Genomic DNA, 21,049 nt, shown 5'->3' with positions numbered 1-21,049 from the left:
GCTCGGCCGCTGATGGGCCTTGAGTTAGTGATAAAAACACTTTTTCGCACAGAGACGTATACTGGGAAAAAAATAATAATAATAAAAAAGGAAAAGAATTGGGGCAGTTCTATATCTTCCTTTATACTGGGCCGATATACGAAATTCAAATTGCGTTTTTCATGTCTCCAAAGTGCGACTTAGGATACATATTAGATTTATATACAACATTACTCTAACATATGTATTTTGACACAAAATGGGACTTTTTCTGAAATGACATACCAAATGTTCCCATATTTCGATTCTAGAATCCAAATTATGCCTAAATATTAAATTTTGTAAAATTTGGTGCGAAATTTACCGAGAAAAATCCCAAATTTATCTTGGCACATTTTTTTCAGTTCGCGCCAAGAATAATTCACTTGGCGAATCACTTAATATATGGCAACCTATTTTTCCTTTCCCTTCTATTGTGCAGGAGCGAAAAAAAACGTCACATCGTTCCTACCTGCTTACATTGTGGATGACCGGGAGAAAGTCACATCGCTTTGATTTTAAAATAATTTTAACAAAAGTGCCTAAACCACATTTCATTTTATTATCGCTTTCAACAAATATGCCAAATTTCAAAACGCGTCAATATATAAATTCACGTATATCTATCGGAAAATTTGAATTATCGGAATTTGAAATAAAGAACTTTCAAAATATGTGTAACACCGTTATAAAACGAACGACACTCTCTCTGAAACGTGTTGTGAACGTTCTGCTGTCAATAGGCCCAGTAGAACGGGATATATAGAACTGCCCCCCTTTTTTCCCCCGCAGTGTTATGCAAACTGAGTTATTTCTTTAAAGCAGAAATGCACAGTTCATCACATTGCGTTTTCACTGGTACTGACCTTAGCGATGCCAGCTGTACAGCGAACAAAGGCGAAAAGCATTTTGGTCATAGAACTTTAACCTCTTTGTCCTCCGTAACGCGTCTAGCGCGACAAGTGAAACTTCCCCAGGGCGGCCGTAACACGCCTCAAGCGTTCTTCTTGCTACAAGCTACATTTGAAAACTTTTAAACGTTTAAAACGCTTTTTAAATGCTTGAGTTTTTATTTTTGTTTCTTCTAATATCTCCTAGAAGGTAGGACTAATCACACATTATATCTCTAATTGAATTTGCCCCGGGTTTTATGAGTATTCGCGCCATTTTACATAAGATACAAGACAGTGAGAGATGGCTTCAACGTCAACTCAGCAGAAAAAGAGAAAAAATGAGGTTGGGAATTGGAAGGACAAGATGGATATACGTTTGATGAGTACACTCCATAATAACTCGATGATGGATGTTGGAACACGGAAAAGAACTGTAACAAAACCAATAATTGTAAAAGATTACGACAACAAAATGGGAGGAGTGGACCGCCTGGAACAGATGTTATCAAATTATCCTGCTGTTAGAAATAAGCAGAGATATTATTATTTTTCCATTATGCTTTATTTCCTTATAATTTTACTTAATATTCATTGACATTCATCCGCAACGAAAATCATGTATGGAAAGTTATGATGTACCGAGAAAACAACATTACACGCTAGGAAAAACAGACGGCCGCTGGGGGGGGGGATTTTCGCGGACAGGAGAGGATGGCGAAAGGGTTAAATCTCTTTTTATTTGCTAAAACTAAAATGGGATATCCGTATGTAGGATGACCATGAATGTCGCGGAACGTCAATCTAGGGAGGTCCTGTTGTAGTGTAAGTGTTAGTATTGCCAGTTTTTAATTGGAAGATCCGTCTTTAGATCCGTTTGAGTTTACTGATTTTTCATGTCTTCCTCGCACAGAAGTTACGTCTGTCTTCTATAAAAGTAAAATATGAGGTTGAATTATTAGTTGTAGTGACATTAGGTATTTTTGGAAGCAAGAAAGATGAAAAATGAGCAACCGCCTTCGCCGGGAATCAAACCGCGGACCTCTGGAATACGCACCCGGCGTTCAGACCACCACACCACGAAGGCATACCAAGAAAGTGGAAGAAATAGTTCTACAAATCAAAATATAAAAAAATCAATTGAAAGCGTTTAGCTATAAATCGTAAAATGTGTGATCGTAGGTAAAACTGCCCGTCCCTTTCGAGTTTCATGTTATTCGACCCCTTTGTTTTTGTAACCTAATTTATTTTTTAAATAAAGAAGTTCGATTATTTTAAATAAGAACTATTGGTGCGTTATGTTCGTGATGAAAATTAATTACAGAAGTTTTTTTTTCTTTTAACAAATCAATAAAAAATAATTTGTCTTCCACTCCATGGTTAGTTCGTTACCTGGAGATTATTTTACCCAAAATTACTTTGTAAATCTGTCTAAAAGGGGCAGTACATATTCAGTGACATAGATAAACTGGTCCAGCTAACTTTGACTACTTTGAATATGTACTGCCCTTATCTTTAGGTAGATTTACAAACTAATTGGCGGTAAAATAATCTCGAGATAACGGACTCGACATGAAGTGGAAGACAAATTACTTTTGAGTTGCTAAATTTTTATCTAAAATTTTCAATTGAATTTTTTATATTTTAAATTTTAGATACATATTTATAGCCATTTTATGCAATGCATAGCTCAAATTAATCTTTAAGTATTAATTTCTTTTGAATTTTCTTTCTTTTCTTCTGAAACAGCATATGTAAGCAATATTTGAAAATAGACCAATTACACCGTATTTTAGTTATGTAAAGGTAATCATTTTTTATGAACTGTTAGCAGTGTCTTTAGTACAAAAGTTCATTTATGAACAGTTTCTGGAAATTATTTAACCACTGCTGAACCCCTAATCTTTACATTTGGAGAACATACTTCATTAAGAGAGAGAACATACCAATTTAAAATTGGGCCAAAAAACAAAAATAGCAATTTGAGTAGATGTTTTCATTTTTTAGGAGCAGTTCTCTGCTCCAAAGATGGGGAAAATGTTCCAAAACTTTTTTTTTTTTTTTTTTTAATCTCTTGAAGAAGAGGAACCTGTGTCTGACCGCCTTCAAATTCGAGAGAATTATTCAAAATCTGTGCCAAATTAAGGTTGCTTTGTTTGCTTAATTTTAAATGGTTGATTAAAATCGAAAAAATGCTATTTGGCGACTCTATCTCTTATTTGGCGACACTTCTCTGTCGCTTGCCAATTTCTATAACCTATTTGGCCACTTAAGATTAAAAAAAAAGTTATTCTATAATTGATACCATAATAGTGTAATCCTATTAACAGGGCTATTGATCACTATATTCCAAGTATTTTCCATGTTTCCGTATACAAAACGGTGGGATATTCGACAATTTCCGAATGATACCATTAACTGCGATTCAATAACGATAATTCGATAGTCAAGTCGATAACGATATCCGAACGATACCATTAACTGAGATCACAGTAGGCGGCGCCTACTGCACTCAAACCTGTTTTCATGCGGTGAATAGGGCCCATATAAAAAAATTCTCACATAGAAAACAACTCAAAAACCATAGAAGTAACCAAGAATTGCTTTTTTAAATGAAATCAATACACGAGCTTCGGCAGCTACTACTTGGAATCTCGCTTTTAGAATCTGATTTAGAAAACACACATGCGAACATTTTCAAAGAATTTATTTACATATGTATTTATTTTATACACACAAAACGTTTCAAAACGTATAACCAATATCCTTTACAGTCTGAAAGTACGCGAAATTTTTTGAGGTAAACTGGTTCAAAATCGCTTTCCCCACTCGAAGATACTACTTCGCACTCGTTTGGAGTGAACATTTTTCAGTTACCATGTGTTCGGTGATCCGTTTTTGCGACCAGTGTCGTTTCACTAGACGCTTGTATGTGTCTCGGTAACCAGACGTACAAGGCGTGACACACACACAAAAGAAAGGACTGGTCCAATAAATCACTGTACTTATAGAATCAGTTCCCCGTGTCATTATACCTTCAAAGTAATCCCCTTCAGTATTCACGCACTTCTGCATTCAGTGCTGCCATTGCTGGTAACAGTTCTGGAACGAGGTTTTTGGAAGGCCCTTCAGGAGATTATCCGTTTTTGCCTGAGCCTCTTCAACTGAGGCAAAATGACTTCCCTTTAAGTAAAATTTAACTTTAGGAAATAAAAAACGTTGCATGGAGAGAAGTCAGGTGAATAAGGAGAATGCCCCCAATCACAGTAATGGTTTTGCTGGTCAGAAACTGCTTGACAGATAAGGCTGTGTGAGCGGGTGTATTGTCCTGGTGCAACAGCCATCCGTTACTCCACAACTATGGTCTTTATTCCCTAATGTTTTCACGAAGTCTTTTTAGTGCTTCATGTAGTAGTGTGGACGATTAATAGTCTGACTACTGGGAACCGATTCAATCATTACAATTCCATTAATGTCGAAGAAGACAGTTAACATTGTCTTGAATTTTGACTTTTGTCCCTTCTCTCTGAAAATCGTTTATGCCATTCAAGCACACGCGCACGAGACAAAGTTTCATCTCCATAAGCCTCAGTCAGAGTTTGAAATGTATCTGTAGCTGATTTCTTAAGTGTCACAAGAAACGTGATTTTGATTCGCTGTTCCGTTTTTACATTAGACATTTTTTTCCGGCTGACTGCAGTTGCACGTGTTCACTCAATGACGCAGTACTCCCAACTGGTGTGATCGGTTAAGTCCAATCTGGCCACATGGATAGAAGAGGTCTGTGGCATGACGTCACTGAAACAGGTGTTGCCAACTCCACATTTTTCAAGCTACACAATTAGTCTCGTTTTTTGTGTCGCACTTCATACAAGATTGAAACACCTTTTGGAATTTTGAACTTCTTTCAGAATTAGCTTCGACTGCAAGAAAATGACATTTTTATTGATAACGTCATTAATTATGTATCCCTGGGCTGAGCAAGGTTGACTCAGCCCTTTCAAACCCGTGAATGCGTCGATGAGTACCACGTTCGCCTGAGGATTAAACACCGAGGGCCCTGCCACAAGCTAAACCATTTGCTCAGCGCGTATGCTAAAGCACCCCGGGGGCCAAGGTCAAGAAAGCAGATTTCGGGGCACTGCAGGCAGTGGGCCACTGCCCCACAATGCCAAACAACGAGTTTAGTTGTTCGTCATTAAGTTAGTCGTTAGTCATTGCTCAAACTGTAGAGACATTAGGTATTTTTTGGAAGCAGGCAAGATGAAAAATGAGCAATCGCCTTCGCCGGGAATCGAACCACGGACCTCTGGAATACGCGCCCAGCGTGCAGAACCACTACACCACGAAGGCACGCTAGGAAGGCGGAAGAAATACATTAAAAAACAATGAGTTTATTTGTTCATCAATTATGTTCCAACTTGTTTGAAATTTTCATATACCGCACAAAAAAATCACACAAATAAGAAATCGCACAAAAAAACCCGCACAAAAACAGGTTTGAGTGTACACTTATAAAAGTTGATTGAATGATACGTAGTATTTTTCTTCTCTGTCTCACCAAAAGACGATTAAAGCAATTATATTTTGTTCACTATTTCTGAAAGGTTGAAGCCAAAATCCTCCAGCTTCCGTCTTGCTGGCGTGCCCAACCCCACGGATCTGGTCATCACCGATTCCTCCGATCCACCAGTGCCACCAGGAGCCACAAAATTCAGCATCTCCGCCAGAATGAATGCTCTTCGCGTCCGTCTCTGTGACACAGACTTAGAACTGGCAGAACTTCGAGTGATGGGTAAGTTGCTGTTAGGTATTAAATATGTTGGCACATGAATATTAACTTGGGCAAATGCCACTAGGTGGCGGACTACCCAACAGTATTTTTATGCTCCACAATTAGACCTGTCAGTAGCACATGCTAACTTAAAAATAAGACTTAAATAATGTATAAAAAAGTTTGAATGTGAAATTAACATTTAAATAATGGTACATAGCTTTAAGATTTAATTTGTAATTGTTATAATTTTAAACACATTTTGTATTTATCTGCGCAAATAAAAAAAGGGACAGTTCTATATCTCTCGTTCTACAGGACCGATTGACGAAATTCAGCTTACGTTTTTCATGTCTCGAAAGCGCGACTTAGGATATGTATTAGATTTATATGTAGCACATTACCTTAAGAGTTTACAGAGTAGGTTTATACAATAGATCTGATCTCACAGGTAGCAGCTTAACACTCAACTTTACCTTATATTAGTGCCCTCTTTTTATACTGTTAGCAGAAACATACTACTCAACCTCACTTAGTTTAGCAAATACTACTCCCCTCCCCGAAAACTGAAGGTAAGTTAAATTAAAACTTACTATTTACTTGCCTTTTTAGAATTATTTTAGTATTATATATGTATTTTTTATAGATTGTATATAGTTTATTTTTGATTTATGTGCATAATTCGTGTCGAAGTTTTCAAGTAGGCAAAGGTTTCTAAATTACTTTGGTTTTCTACTCTTTTTACATTGGGAATTTACATTTAATGATTACTGATTCTTAGTTAATTTGCTTTCTAAATTTCTCAAAATTCCTTTTGTTAAAATTTTTTAGTAATTCACTACATTTGATTTACTTTTGGTTTTGAATATTACTATACTCATGCCTATATGGATGACAAAATTACGAATTGAGTAATTGAAGAGTTAGGTTTGGAGGCAACTTTCCCTTGATAAGATCTGTCTCCAGCCTGCGCAACAGTTATTCACTAATGCAAATTAATTTAGTCTTAAATTTTTTTAAAAAATATTTTAGGATTAATTTTTTGGAATATTATATATTTATTTATGATTTTAGATACGTGCACTTAATTTACATATGCTCTCAAAATTTAAACGGTATTGTAAATTAGTTCGCAGCAATAATTAATCATTTATTTGTATGCAATTAAAATTTAAATTTTAATTAACTTAAAATTTGCTTTATATGAATAGAAAATGTTTGTTAAATTGTTTTAATATAGGTATTTTGACATAAAATCGGACTTTTTCTGAAATAACATACCAATTTTTTCTCATTTCGATTCTACGACTCAAATGACGCCAAACTACCAAGTCTCGTAAAAATCGCACATAGTTATTTAAACAAACTGAAAAATTGGGAGGTCTCCGATTATGCTAAACTAAACTTTTAATATCAAGAAAACGAAAAACTGTACTTAGAGATTTCTATAAATAAAAAGGCTAAATCTCAGATTGTAAAGAATTAAAATCTGAAAAACCTATTTGAAACAATAATTGAAAAATGCAAACTTGCTGAAATTTTGACACGACCTTCTATGCGTGATCTAACTGAATTCTAAAGATGACCAAACGGTGTTCTTTCTAAAGAAAGTACTAGAATTCAAACTGCTCTGGAGAAGCCGAAATTTTGTAATTCCTGAAAATAGATACATAGATATATGTATGTGTGCGTTTGTGTAAGATATAACAAAATACGATAGCTGTTTAAAAAATAATAAAATTAACATTCTAGATTTGGTGATTTCCTATAAATTCATCTGTTCTCCCAAATTCGAGATCTTTCAATGTTATGTATCTCTACTGGAAAAGGGCAACTAAAACTAATACTAACCAATCACAGACACACCAGACGAAGGATCTCCGTCCCAGGTCCTCATTATACGGGACCCACTCAAAAGAGTTTGGGGTATCCTACGTCCGTGGGACTTCGTTTTCGCGGGCGCAGCCCCCGCAGTCCCCGCCGGGCTTTTACTAAGCATTGGGCAGAACAGTAACGTTGCTATGTTGAAACTTTGTCGCCTTGTCTCCGGGCACCACTCCATCGGCAAAACACATTGTAAAAAGGTGCTCTGTCCGCTTTGTCAGTCCCCGCCACGAGAACTGAATGGGGTCAAACCCCCGGGAACTTAGTCGACAAATCTTCCATATAGCTCCACCACAGCCGAAGAAACAGACACGACGGTACCAGTACGGGCCCTGCCAAGCCTGAACCAACCTGAGTACAATACTCGGGCTCTAGTCATGTGAAGTCAAATTATATACCCTCGTGGTTGAGACTGCCTAGGTACAGATCCTAACCAGTACTTCCCAGGCGTTCGCTTGAGTCAACTCGGGGAGGGGGGACTAACCAATCACAGCTTAGCTTTACTCGTACCTCAGACTTATTATAAATTCTCTCGGCACAATAAACACTTCATTCTCCTACGAAATCTTGTGCAAAGTCAAGCTTTTAGGCCGATTCGCCGCCCACCTATTACGTACAAATCTGGCCAACCAATAAGTGTGCAGATAGCCTTCTAGTATGGTCGTCGTATTTAAATCTTTTTTTTTTTTCGTTAATTAATGCATCGCAACTGACTGCCAAGTATTTTTAAGACTGTTCATTCCTTTGTTGTAATTTTTTACATATTGGACTTTATATGCCGCCACTCAGAAAGGCAAACTTCGACCACCAACAGCCTGAAAAGTAACAGCCATTTCAGTGCTGCTCTTAAATTTAAATAAATTTAGATAGCAATGGCGGAAGCTAGGAAAGGAATGCAGCAGAATTAACTCGCCAGAGGTATTTATACTACGTCTGATGTAATTGTAGAGATAAGCTACGATTGGTTAATATTAGGTTTAGTTGCCCTTTTCACGTTTAGTTGCCTTTGCCTAACATAGAAAGTTCTCGATTTCGGGAGAACCGATGAATTTAGGGGGAGAGCACGAAATCTAGAATGTTCATTTTGAGGTCGCCAATTATTCTTTTTAAAGCGGCTATCGTATTTTGTTATATCTTACATAAAGACTGCGTTATTATTGAATTAAGAGGATTTGGCGAGAGAAAAGTTGCAACGGATTGGCGGCGGTTCTCTGTATCATAACTTAAAGACTTGAAAAATTGGCATGTCATTTCAGAAAAAGTCTAATTTGGGGTCAAAATATCTCTATTAGAACAATGTTATGTATAAATCTAATACATATCCTAAGTTGTGCTTTCGAAACATGGAAAATGCAAGGCTAATTTGGTCAACGGCCCTGTAGAACGAGAGATAAAGAACTTTTTTTTTCCGTAGTGTACATGTACCACAAACGGTGCATTGCATTATACTGAATGGTAAAGTTTTTACAGAAATGATTTAAATGGCAAATGTGAAAAAGCGCCCTTTTAAACATTTTATTTTAATCTTTTATTGTTCAGATTACATGTATATTTCTTTTGCCTTTGTCCTTAAATTGTCTCTTATAGCGGCTGCCACACTGGCTACATGCTAGTTTCAGCTTTGGCGTTAATTTTGAAACGGGTAGTTGGTATTTCTAAGCATTTAGCTTGGCGAATCGTGGTATACATTTACATGTTATTATAATGTAAAAGTTTCATTTACGATTATTATGGAATATAGTCAAACGCCACTGTTATTAAGTTCAAGGGACTAGAAATTTGGTTCGCAATGTCCGATGGGTTGAAAAATAGTGTCACTAGCACAAAAGATACTAATAATTTTTTCTCATCGTTTACTGTTACCATCTGGTGATATTGAAGTAACAGGTTCGAAATATTCGAAGAATGAAAGAGTTTTATGTTAACAAATGGAAAATACGGTGGTTTATTTTCACCTAAAAACAAAGCATTTATGGAACTAATTAAAATCATGAGTAAGATGAAATGTATGAAGAATATTGACGTTAATCAGGTTTTAACTGGACGTGGTAGGTTTCCGTTCTATTTCAACCAATTTAGTCTACAGGAAAATAAACTATGTAATAGTTCTCTTTGTGGTTGATTGTAATTTAAGAGCCCCTATTAGACAGGTTTTTAACATAACTGATTTTAATGTAAGTGCCATTAATTAAAAAAATTTTAAATCATATACCATTGCTCTAATGAAGTTTATTATTGAAAATAAGGCGCTTGTAGGAATCTTCAGTTGAAATATAATTCTGTATTTATATGGGTTTTAGATATATAGGGTGTTCTATGTTGTGAATTTGTGTTTATGGTTTGGTTTTGTTTGTTTGTTTGTAATTTTGTGTTAGATGTTCTTAATTATTTTTAATTTAGTATTTTCGTTTGTTTTTTGGAGGCGGCTGTCTGCCCTCGTTTTTGGAGAGACGGGGCCTCCTTCTTTTGAGCTGTGGGGACACTCGTGTAGAGCCTCCGGTTTTTAGAATTTTTACCATCTGGTGCTAGCCGAAAAATTATTAAGTAGTTGTTTGCAAACTTGTTGCTATTGTTATTGCTAATCCTCGAGTCCAGCCACTACTAGACAAGGTTTACGAGTTTATTCACATTCAAAAACTCATAGACCAGCATAGGAAATTTTAATAGGTATTCGTAGGACAAACCCAGATATCTAAGAATATGTGCTGGAGAAGCCTGCTCATTGTTACATTTCGATTGTTGCTGTTGTCTTGTCCGAGGAGTGCAGAGGTAGGTTGACTCCTCTGCACCTCCTAGGTAATATCCTAGGAGGTGCAGAGGAGTCAAATAGCACCGAACGTATACAGAACACCCACAGCAACATAAAAAAGCTCTAAGAATAGAGAAGTTGGTGGCGAGGGATCTATATCTATACTGAAGAGCTTGGCCAAAATAGCAGGACAGTCTAAGAGATGGTCTGGAGAAAGTTGGATATGACTACAGTGAGGACAGCTAACTGTAATTTCGCTGGCCATCAGAGGATATCTTCATTCCTTTCAAGTGTTTTGTACCTCAGACTGGCTATGGTAGTGGAAATGACATGGTTACAATTTAGGGCAGGAAATGGAATCCTTCTTGATTGATTGGGAGGTAAGTCTTCAGCTGGCTATTGCGTCAGCATCGGTAAGGGTTAAGCTGTTGGAAAGTTGATCGTCTTTGGCAAGGCTATCAGCCTGCTCATTTCCGTAAATATCAACACACGCTAGTATCTGCTGCAGTGTGCAGGTCCTGTGGGCTGCAGTAGTTTTGTTCATGAGCATGGTAATATCGTAGATAAGTTAAGAGTTGCCCTTTAGGAGAGCTTGCAGCGCAGATTTAGAATCAGAGAATAATAATAGGCCACTGGATTGCCTTGGAAAGGTAGATATCTAAAGCCTTTTTGATGGCCACGAGCTAGCAGGTATAATTTGAGACAATTTTACCAACGGGTATTTTATGGGATTCTGATTTCCCATTAGCATGAATGAAACAGATGCCCACGCCACCCGTGCCGAGGTCTGAGTCGGTGAAACCATCTGTATATGCAGCAGCTAGCTTTTGGGTCCAATTTGAAAGTTCATTGATGGTGTGAATGCCTTTCTCCTTGATCACTGCAGTTGGCTCTTTTTTGTTACAAGAGGTTTAAATTTATAATTGCTTGTGGAAGAGACTTATAGGGAGAAGAGGTTGTAGTACCTTCACGCAGTAAATTGATTTCATTACCGAATTGTAGGGTGGAGGACCTTTTTAATCTATTTTTTTCCTTTCCACGCCTTGAAGGTTTTGTTTTATGAGGCTGGTGCCCAAATAGGGTAGCATATTCTAGAATGTGCCTAAAATGCGAAGTATAAGTATTACGAAAAGTTGTTGCTCGTGATTCCCAAAATGCACCACATAATCTCTTAAGGATATTAAGCCAAGGCTTTATTAGATATTTCTTCAAAGTGTTGTCGTGACATAACTCTTAGACAAAGGATAAAAGGCAGCTTCTGTTAGCCCAAAGACCTGAGCACCAGAAGAACGACTGCAAACGTGATCTTATTAAGCGACACCTGTTAATTCCTGTTTGATGATCTGGAGAGAGAAACTGCCGTTTTAATTTGATTCTGATCCGTCAAGCCACGTTTTTTAGTATCTGCGTCCATTCATTCCATATGAATGACTCTTCAACTTTTGATGCAGAGATTTTCTCTTGAATGTCCTTTAATTTATCAACGAATGATTTACTTATCAAAGGCTATCAGAGTGTTTAGTTGCCATGATTTACATGCAAGACCTAATGCATTGCTTTACTAATATTTTAAGGGAGCTCATATACTATAAAACCCTTAAGATTTTCCAATATGTTACGGTTGCAAGAATTGGGATAACTTATTTATTTTAAAAGCAATTACTTCCAACCTTTTACAGCTGACTACGTAACATAACTACTTTCTGAACTAGTTACCAGAAAGATTGTGTTGCGACAAACATTTTTATAATTTAATCCGCTTTGTGACAAAATGTTTTATGCGTTCGCGTCATGTTTCCCCTTGCGCACACAGTTTGAAACTGTTGCATAATTTTATTCCGTATTTAATATATAGCTTTTATAACATTTGAAAACTACTGCGAACCAAAAATCCCAAGAATTTCATGTCAAATTGTTATTTTATTTGGGGTTAAGTCTACAAAATATACTTTATTAAAAAAAACCTGTTATGTTTTCGTGTATAAAATTATTTAATATTAAAATATTCGTCAGATTTTTAGTTCAGTTTGAAGATAGTGTTCATATAAAAAGTTCCATCAAATTTCAAGTATGTATCATTAGCCATTTTTAAAATATCCTGCGCGCAAGGTGGAAACATGACGTGAACGCATAAAAATTTTGTCTCAAAGAAGATTAAAATTATAAATATTTGTGGCAACACAAACTTTATGGTTACTGGTTCCCAAAGTAACTATATTGCGTAGTGAGCTGTAAAAAGTTGAAAGCAATTGCTTTTAAAATAAATAAAATATTCCAAATCTTATAAAAGTCACATATTCGAAGATCTTATGGGTTTTAAGGTATATGAGCCCCCTCAACTGCAATGTCCTTATAGAGATCCGTTCGCACAAAAATTTGTCTTAAATAATAAAATTGACACATTTTATTATTTACGCAAATTAATAAAATTGCATGATACGCACGAAAGATAAGTTTATTTTACTGGTACATTTTTCCTTTCTTTTTCATTTATGATGATTCAGATATGTTTATACATTTACAAATTTCTCTAATATATGTTTTCGAGCATGAAGTTTGATTGTGACATTTATTTAGGACTGGAAACGGATTATGTATTGAAGGCGAACGAGAAGTCCGTTCTTCGCGTCGACCTGAAAGAACTCAGTATGGAAGATCTCATGGAAGATACTCTCTACAGAAAGGTAGTATCGGCAAAATAATATATATATATATATCCACTGTGTTACTCGGCTCAGTGAGCCCGGTTTTATTCTTATATGTTTGTAAATTGTGCATTTTTTGCTTTGAAAATGATTGAATTATGTTGCTCTGGTTAAGATTTTTATGGCTTTAGTTAACCTACATGCAATAATTCTGGAATTATCAACAATTTAAAAGTTTTTTAAGTGCGGCTAAGCCTAATTTTTGATTACCATGGCAGCCGTGTTTATTTACATTTGAAACGTAGCAGAATTGTGGATTTGTTGCCAATCTAGAGAAACTAAGCTTCGCAACAACAAAGTAACGTTTTATTTTATGATTGCCAATTAAATTATGTTTAATTCATTCTGGAGTTATCTGGAGTTAAATTATTAGCTTGTTTTTGCGTAGAAACTGTAATTTTAATTGTAAAAATTGTTTTAATTGTTTTAACTGAACTTGATGTTTTGTGCTTTTCTGTATCTTTCAAATTTCAATGAAAATATGTGAATTTTCATGTATTTTTGCCTTGCCCCGAAGTGAGATCTGAATTTATTAGTAGCGCATGCGCTTTAGGTAAGAGGCGCCGAATCGTCTGCGAAAAACTGTTTTTTTTATTGGTTTAATTTCTTTTTATATATCGTTTTAGATTTATTATAGTATTTGAATAGAAATTGTAATTCTTCAGATGATATAACTTTTTTGCACTTCGAGTTGTAAAATGAATAGGATGTAACGCTTTCAAATGAACCAGTGCCGAAAAGTCGCTATGGTAAGTAAATGTAGTGAACTTGAAACAGTGCATTTATTCTATTGTGGTTTATGCGCTATCGAAGAAGTAGATTTAATTCAAAATTCGTTTACTTTTAATTCAATACCTTTAAATGAAATGCAGGAAAGTTGCGTATAATTTAATATTCCGTACAAGTAAGTCATATGGCGTACACATCAGATTTTTTTAATTTAAAAATTTTCATTTTAATAATAATAATAAAAAAAGACAATAAATTAGTCAATAATATCCGAGTTTTTGGACTTTCCCCATAGACCTAGATGTCGAACTATAGTCAATTTAGCTACAACCCATCCGTTTCACTAATTCTCGAGTGGTTTGACACGCGTCTTCATGCAGAATTTGATTCATGGCCCACCAGCGTCCGAGCGGTAAAGTCGCTGAACGCTGGTAGTTCGGCCCGAGGTTCGAGTCCCGCGAACGGGCTCACTACATGGGCGTTTTTCCCCATGTGTAGCGTGTATACGAGTCAGTTTCTCTTAGAAAGTCCTCCACGAAGGCATCCATCCCCTTAGACAGATAGCCCTAGTGTGCTTTGCCATAATTAAATAAACCAAACCAGTCGTGCAGAAGTCGATTCAAACGGTCTTCATCAAACTCATTTGAGTTTCATCCCGGAACGAGCAGGGTCTTCGAGGTCGGAATTTCCATTTTTGTGAATTCGGCAAACCAATTTCTCGCAGTTCGTTCAGCACCTTTTCCATACACTTCATAAATCTCTCGGGCAGCCTCGATTAAACGCAAAAGGAAAAAGGTGTCGAAAATGCTTTTTTTTTGTCGACTTTACACTCCATTTTAATGATCTGAAAAATAGCAAAATTTAGCTCAGGCAAAAAACTCAAATACGTCATCTTGTAGAGGGGAAGATTCTCTTCCGAATAACGCAAAACGTTACGGCAATACATTTCGTTTTTAGTCAAAAGGGGCTTTGTCCCTGAAGGACTCTCTTCGTTTTGCGATTTTGCGTTGGTTCACTATAAATGTGCGTTTCACTTTTCAAACTGTTGCCACCGAATGCCACCGAGTCCTGCATTACATTTGAAGAAATTAATAAATGAAAAATATGCATAAATGTATGTATATTTCTCGCGTTGTTATAAAACAACGGTACCTAGAGCCATCGAATTTTGAATCCTACTACGAATACGGGCATGTGGAAGCCCAAATTTGAAATTTGGAATTTGTTTTATTATCGATTTTATAATTTGTAAAACTTTAACGAATTTTTTTATTCGCAAACTGATAGATTTCAAAGTGAGCGATGACAACATTGTACAGAAAAAAACTTTTTTATCTCTAGTGCACGAGACTCTATATCGGAAATTATTAAGATATGTTCAATTTAAAACTATTTCGCGATATTGTTCTTGAACTGAATTTTATGGTTTAAATGGATAGGTGATATTTAATAAATAAAGGTAACAGGCAAAATGTTAAAAGAAAAGGCCCTTTGGACGTAATTTAAAATCTGAAACCTTTCAGATTTTCTTTTTTTTTTCTTTTACCGCGTAATTTTAAACACAACAGAATCGGCCATTACCTATGTTTCAACCCACTAAAAGCATTCGTACTGTTAGAAAAAACACGAGAGTTTGGTTTTTTAAATTATGGCAAAGCACACTAGGGTTATCTAACGAGAGGGTTGCCTTTGTGGAGGACTTTCTAAGGAAAACTGTCTCATATACCCATTACACATGGGTAAAACCACGAAAAACCCTATGCAGACAGCCCGTTCCCGGGATTCCAACCTCGGGCCGAACTTAGCATTGTTCAAAGACTTTTACCGCTCTGCCGCTGATAGATTTTGCAGAGTTTGGATCACTGACTTTCTGATGAAGTAAAGTGAAACTTTTGTGCCTTTAATTTTCCATTTATATACTTGTATGCACGTGTAACGTAAAGGAAATTCTCGATTTAACGACGAGTAGCGTTTTAGCGGTCTCGTCGTGTGGCTTCGATTATGGCGTAAGCCAAGAATTTTATTGTTTTTGTGATTATAGTTTTATAAATGATCCTTTATAAATGATTCAACCGTTAAACGCATAAACTTTTATTTTTATTTTTGAAGTCAAATAAAGTAGGAAATAAATTTAAATAATAATAATTTAAATAAAATAGGGAAAATACTAAAAAAAGAAAATCTCAAAGGTTTCAGCTTTTAAATTACGTCCAAAGGGGCGTTTTTTAAACATTTTGTGGGTTACCTTTATTTATTAAATATCAATTTGTTCGCACTTAAAGCATAAAATTCAGTTCAACAGCAATATCGCAAAATAATTTAAAATTGAACCTATCTGTAGAATTTCTGAAACAGTCTCACGCGCTGGAGATAAAAATGTTTTTTTCTGTACAATGTAGCCATGGCTCGCTTTGAAATCCTTCATAATAAAAAATTCCTTAAAGTTTTACATAATATGAAATCGATCAGAAAACAACTTTCAAATTTGGGCTTCCAGATGAGCATATTTGCAGGAGGATTACGTCATTCAAAATTGGATGGCTCTAGGTACCGCTGTTTTATCCCAATGGGAGAAACATATATATACATTTATGCAGATTCTTCATTATTTAATTTCTTGAAATATAATACAGGCCGATAATATTCGGTGGCAACAGTTTAAAAATAGAACGGACATTGAGAGTGATTCGACGCAAAATCGCAAAACAAAGATAATAATCGCTCAGGGACAAAGCCCCTTTGGGCTAATAACTTCTTAGAAACTTACAATAATCCTTATATGTTAATTTTAGCTGATTAATTTAATCTCAAACCTAAGTATTTAAAAAATGTCTAGCACCCTGTGCTTTTGTTTGCTTCCCTTCTGTCCTTTGGCGCAAGGCCCTATGATTTTTTTTTTTTTTTTCCTTGGCCATGTTTGCTTTCTTTTACGAAGTAAAAGAAGTACTGTACTAAAAAAAAAAAAAAAAAAAAAAAAAAACTGCGCGACATCTGTACGTAAGGACACAATAACGGACTCTTTACGGACTCTTTTTCCCCAAACGTATTATAAAACAGATTTAAAATGGATTCAGAAGAGATTTTTTTGTGGCGTATGTTCGTAGTTACGTATGAATACATCTCAAAAAGCAAATAGCCTCAGAATGTTCAAATTTTGTATGTAGGAATGCGATAACATGTATTTGTGCACCTCCCTTTTTGGTTGCAATCGGCCGGACCAAAAGTATATAAATGCGTATATAGTTCGACCGTACCGTCTCAAGCGCAACCCTGGTTGGCATTCTGCCAAAACACATAGACCCGTCCACTCGTATTACTTGCTGCGACTGAAAGGTCTTCTCTTCTCCGGAAAGAGCTATGCTGATGGGAAAGAAAGTCTCCATCCTTCCACCCTATTTTGAGAATAATTCGGTCCGAATGGCGTATGCGTGTTTGCGCTCATGGTCGCGGATGAAGCGGTCGAACTATATACATATATATACGCTGTTACTCGACTCAATGAACTCAGTTTTTTATTCATATATGTTGGTAAATTGTGCATTTGAATTCGGCTAACGTTTCTATGCCTTTAGTTAATCTGCATGCAATAGTTGTACAATAGTCAGTTTAAGTGCGGCTAAGCCTAATTTTTTTGTATAGCAGCCATATTTGTTTACATTTGAAACTCGGCAGAATAATGTATTAAGCCTTTATGCAAATTCAGTGTCTTTTTGCCGAGTGGGACCAAAAAGAAACTTTTAGTTATGTGCACCGTAAAACCTGCTTTCATGCCCGCTGGCCAAATCGCGTTATGCATTTGTGTATTACCGCTAAGTGAGAACTGAATTCATTGAATGAGAAATCTATCTCTAATGAAATTCGAGGAAATAAGTTTAAATAAAATACAGCAAAAAATGCGTATAATTTAATATTTCCTACAAGGAAGTTATGTGGTGTATGCATAAGATTTTTTTTTTGTTTTTGTTTTTGTAAATATCAATATTTGTAGTCCAACTGCAGCTATTTCATTATTATCTTGATTTATTGCAGATATTATCAACAGAAGGCGATAAAGTTTTTGACATTAAGGTAAGAAAGTAAAATTTGATTAAATCATGGTGCGTTTGATACAATGTTACGATAGGAACTATCGTATCGTAGCTATGTATTAACCGTATTCTAGATATTTTAGCTATGCAATTTATATCTATAAATTTTTGTGCAATGTTGTTTAACTTTAATTTCTTATTTTTACGTCAAATGTTTAAAAGTCTCTTTCACTCTATATTAGCGGTTCTCAACCTCTTGCCTAACGCGTACCATCTAAACAAAAATTGAGAAACGTTAGTGCACCACTACATGTCACAATGATTATTTTTCTATTTCTCAATAGAAATATTAATAATATATATATATATATATATAATTAAAATTAATTTTCGGTACTTTAACAAAGTATTAACTCTTTAAGCTAGCAGGTCCACCCATAAGATCGTGTATATCTTGACTAATAGCATATCGCTATTTATTTTATTTTGTACATCGACATTTCCATTCGATTATTTATTATCCTTATTACTCCTTAATGTGTTTCTTTAAGCGGACGCGTCAAGAAATTGGAACAGAGAATTGAGACTCAAGATTCTGACAAAGTTTATTTAATTAATTGAAAAATGTGTCGCGTACAGTTTCAATTGTCTGTTTTGGCTAAACGCGTTATGGAGTTAGCTTAGTTCGAAATTCATTAAAAATATTTCCCCTTATGTGCCTTGATGTTCGAATTGGGCCAATCTGCCATTTACCGCTTCTTCGTTTTTATGTTTTAGCTCGAATAATTAGTTAATACTTTTACTAATGTTTTAACTATACCTTAATTAGATTAGCATATTGCTTACTATAAATATTGATTTTTACTTGTAAATAATCAAATGTTGTATTTTTCTCTTGTAACACATTTCATTGCTACTTATTTTGCTTATGTTAAAGTTTTCACGGAACCAGAGTATTTCAGCGGCTTTTTAGCGTTCGAACTATGATTTTTCTTTTAAAATTTTGCAGTACAATGCGCAAAGTTTTTGACCTAATAGGTCCTTTATCGTTTGTTCTTTCTGCTTTACATTAAATTATATATATATATATATATGCAAGATATAACAAAATATGATAGCTGTTTCAAAAATATAATTGGCGACCTCAAAATTGCATTCTAAATTTGGTGATCTGCCCCTAAATTCATCTCTTTTCACAGGTTCCAGATTTTTCTATCTTGCGTAACATATTAATGCAGTTGCCTCTTGTCCAATCAAATTAATTTTAAACCAAAACTCTGAACTGAAACTTTTCCGACTCCTACCCTTCTTCCTCTGAAGTTATATGATACTTTACCCTTTTCCATAGAAGCTCTCCTGCCGGCAAGACGCTTGTCAAGTATGCTGCTGCATTCTTGCTTAAGATGACATCGTACTTCAAAATGCAACTTACTGTATTCAGATATAATTAGGAAACATCTTGTCTGAAAAAGGATGATTTGATATACTTAAAAAAAAAATAAAGATTGTGATTTTTCTTTTCAAGATATGTTAACCTTCCACTCTGCCACCTTCAACCCACTACTGTCTTCTCGGTCATCTACGCAGTATCGTAAGCTGTTAAAGTTCCAGTACCTTTATCTAGGCATTTTAAAATCATTACATATACATTGTTACCAAATGAACAAGCGCGGTGGGATAGCTTTCCCGCAAAGCAGGTTTAGGGTTGCCATAAAATAGCAAGGGAAGGCAGGATTGTCACATTTGGCGAGAAATCGCCCATTTGGCGACAAAATTGGCTATATGCCATAGACGGATGGAGAACCTTCTGGAACGAATTCTTACCGTTTTAGCCCAGAATGTTCTCGAACACCAGCCAAAAGATATATAAACCCTGCTGGTACGCGAGTTGGTGTCTCGTCTAGCGAGTCAATCCCTGCGGAGTCGATCGAGTTGACAGCCGGGCAGCGAGTGCCGAGTGGGTCGTCGAGTGCACCGAAAGAGTCTCTTAGTGTATCGCGGTTAGTGCATCATCGAGAGAGCGTGTTGAGCTCCGGGAACGACTGAACCGAAGAGTCGGAGCCGTGCTCTGTGTCTCGTCGAGTGCATCGCGAGTTGTAGCGTGGAGAGTCTCGAGAGTCCGTGGAGTTCCGAGAACGATCAAGCAGAGTCGGGAGCTGTATTCTAGTGCTTTGCAGTGAAACTGTCTCCACCGTGATAGCCTGACAACCTGGAGGCTGTGTCGCTGATCGTGTCAGCGTGTTTATAGTAGTTCATCGACGACTGTAAAAACGTGTTTTGGAGCTGTCCGGACAATACTGGCCATTAAAGTGTGTTTCAATATTCCATCAAGTGCCGTCGTCATTATTCACTCCAAATCCACACGAACCTCGTACGAACGTGAAGAAAAGAAAGTAGCGTAAAAACTGGTGTCAGAAAAAGAAAAGCGCAACAATATATATATATATATGTATGTATGTATGCATGTATATTTCCATATGCATAACCTATGGGTTTATTAAATATACAAATACGAAATATGTACAAATACGAAAGGTTAATTTTACCTATTATTTCACACAGCGTACAGATCCCAACACTTATGGTTTAAAACGTGGAAAATAAGAAATAAACTAACTTAACTAAATAAGAACTAAGATGCTCTACATATAGTAACGCGAATGTTGGCCTTTTTTGACACTACGTATGTAGTGAGCGAAATGCAAAAGACTACAGTACGTCTTCAAGTATCAAAGAGATCTAAGTTCTGGCCAGGCAGACATGAAATGACTAAAAAGCACCCACGCGGTAAGGCAGCGAGAAATCTTTTTCTCTTTTCTTGGCTAAAGCTAAAAGCCATATCTTAAATACTTATACAGTTTGCAACCTCATTTGCATAAACAATTTTACTCGCGTTTATTCTTGCCGGAAATGGAAATTTCTCTGTTTCAATTGCAGTGTGGTTATTAATATGGCTTGATAAATTCTGAAAATGGGTTAAATTTGTTTCTTTCATCTGATGTATCCACAAATTTAACTTTATCTGAAAAGCAGTTACAGTCCCAGTCAATTGAAAAAGTGTTTTTTCTTTTCCATGGAGATCTTCGTTCAGTTTAGCTGTTATATCTGTGAGAAAATACAGATCGGATAACCAATTATTGTCGTCCAGTTCTTTATAACCTTTGTTTCCGAATTCCAATAAAGAAGTTCTACAAATCTTTGAAGGACTTTGCCCCTGCTGAGCCATCTAACATCGGAATGAAGCAGTAAGATTCTATGTTCGCTGTCAAGTT

The 21,049-nt window shown here is 35.9% G+C and overlaps 1 protein-coding gene across 1 annotated transcript in view; it reads left to right on the top strand.

Moving 5' to 3' along the window:
• LOC118194141 (intermembrane lipid transfer protein VPS13A-like) overlaps positions 1 to 21,049 on the top strand; it is a 483,044-nt gene that overhangs the window by 130,566 nt on the left and 331,429 nt on the right. The window contains exons 25-27 of the mRNA XM_085810380.1: positions 5,516 to 5,703; positions 12,893 to 12,999; positions 17,779 to 17,817. Of these exons, the coding sequence (XP_085666506.1) occupies positions 5,516 to 5,703; positions 12,893 to 12,999; positions 17,779 to 17,817 (334 nt within the window). The remainder of the gene's footprint in view (positions 1 to 5,515; positions 5,704 to 12,892; positions 13,000 to 17,778; positions 17,818 to 21,049) is intronic.

The sequence above is a fragment of the Stegodyphus dumicola genome, chromosome 2 (assembly GCF_044657685.1).
Source record: "Stegodyphus dumicola isolate Sdum_Otavi_A_Nest chromosome 2, ASM4465768v1".
In the NCBI taxonomy this organism is placed as follows: Eukaryota; Metazoa; Arthropoda; class Arachnida; order Araneae; family Eresidae; genus Stegodyphus; species Stegodyphus dumicola.
Note: the sequence above shows the minus strand (reverse complement) of the source record. Positions and strands in the feature narration are given on the sequence as shown.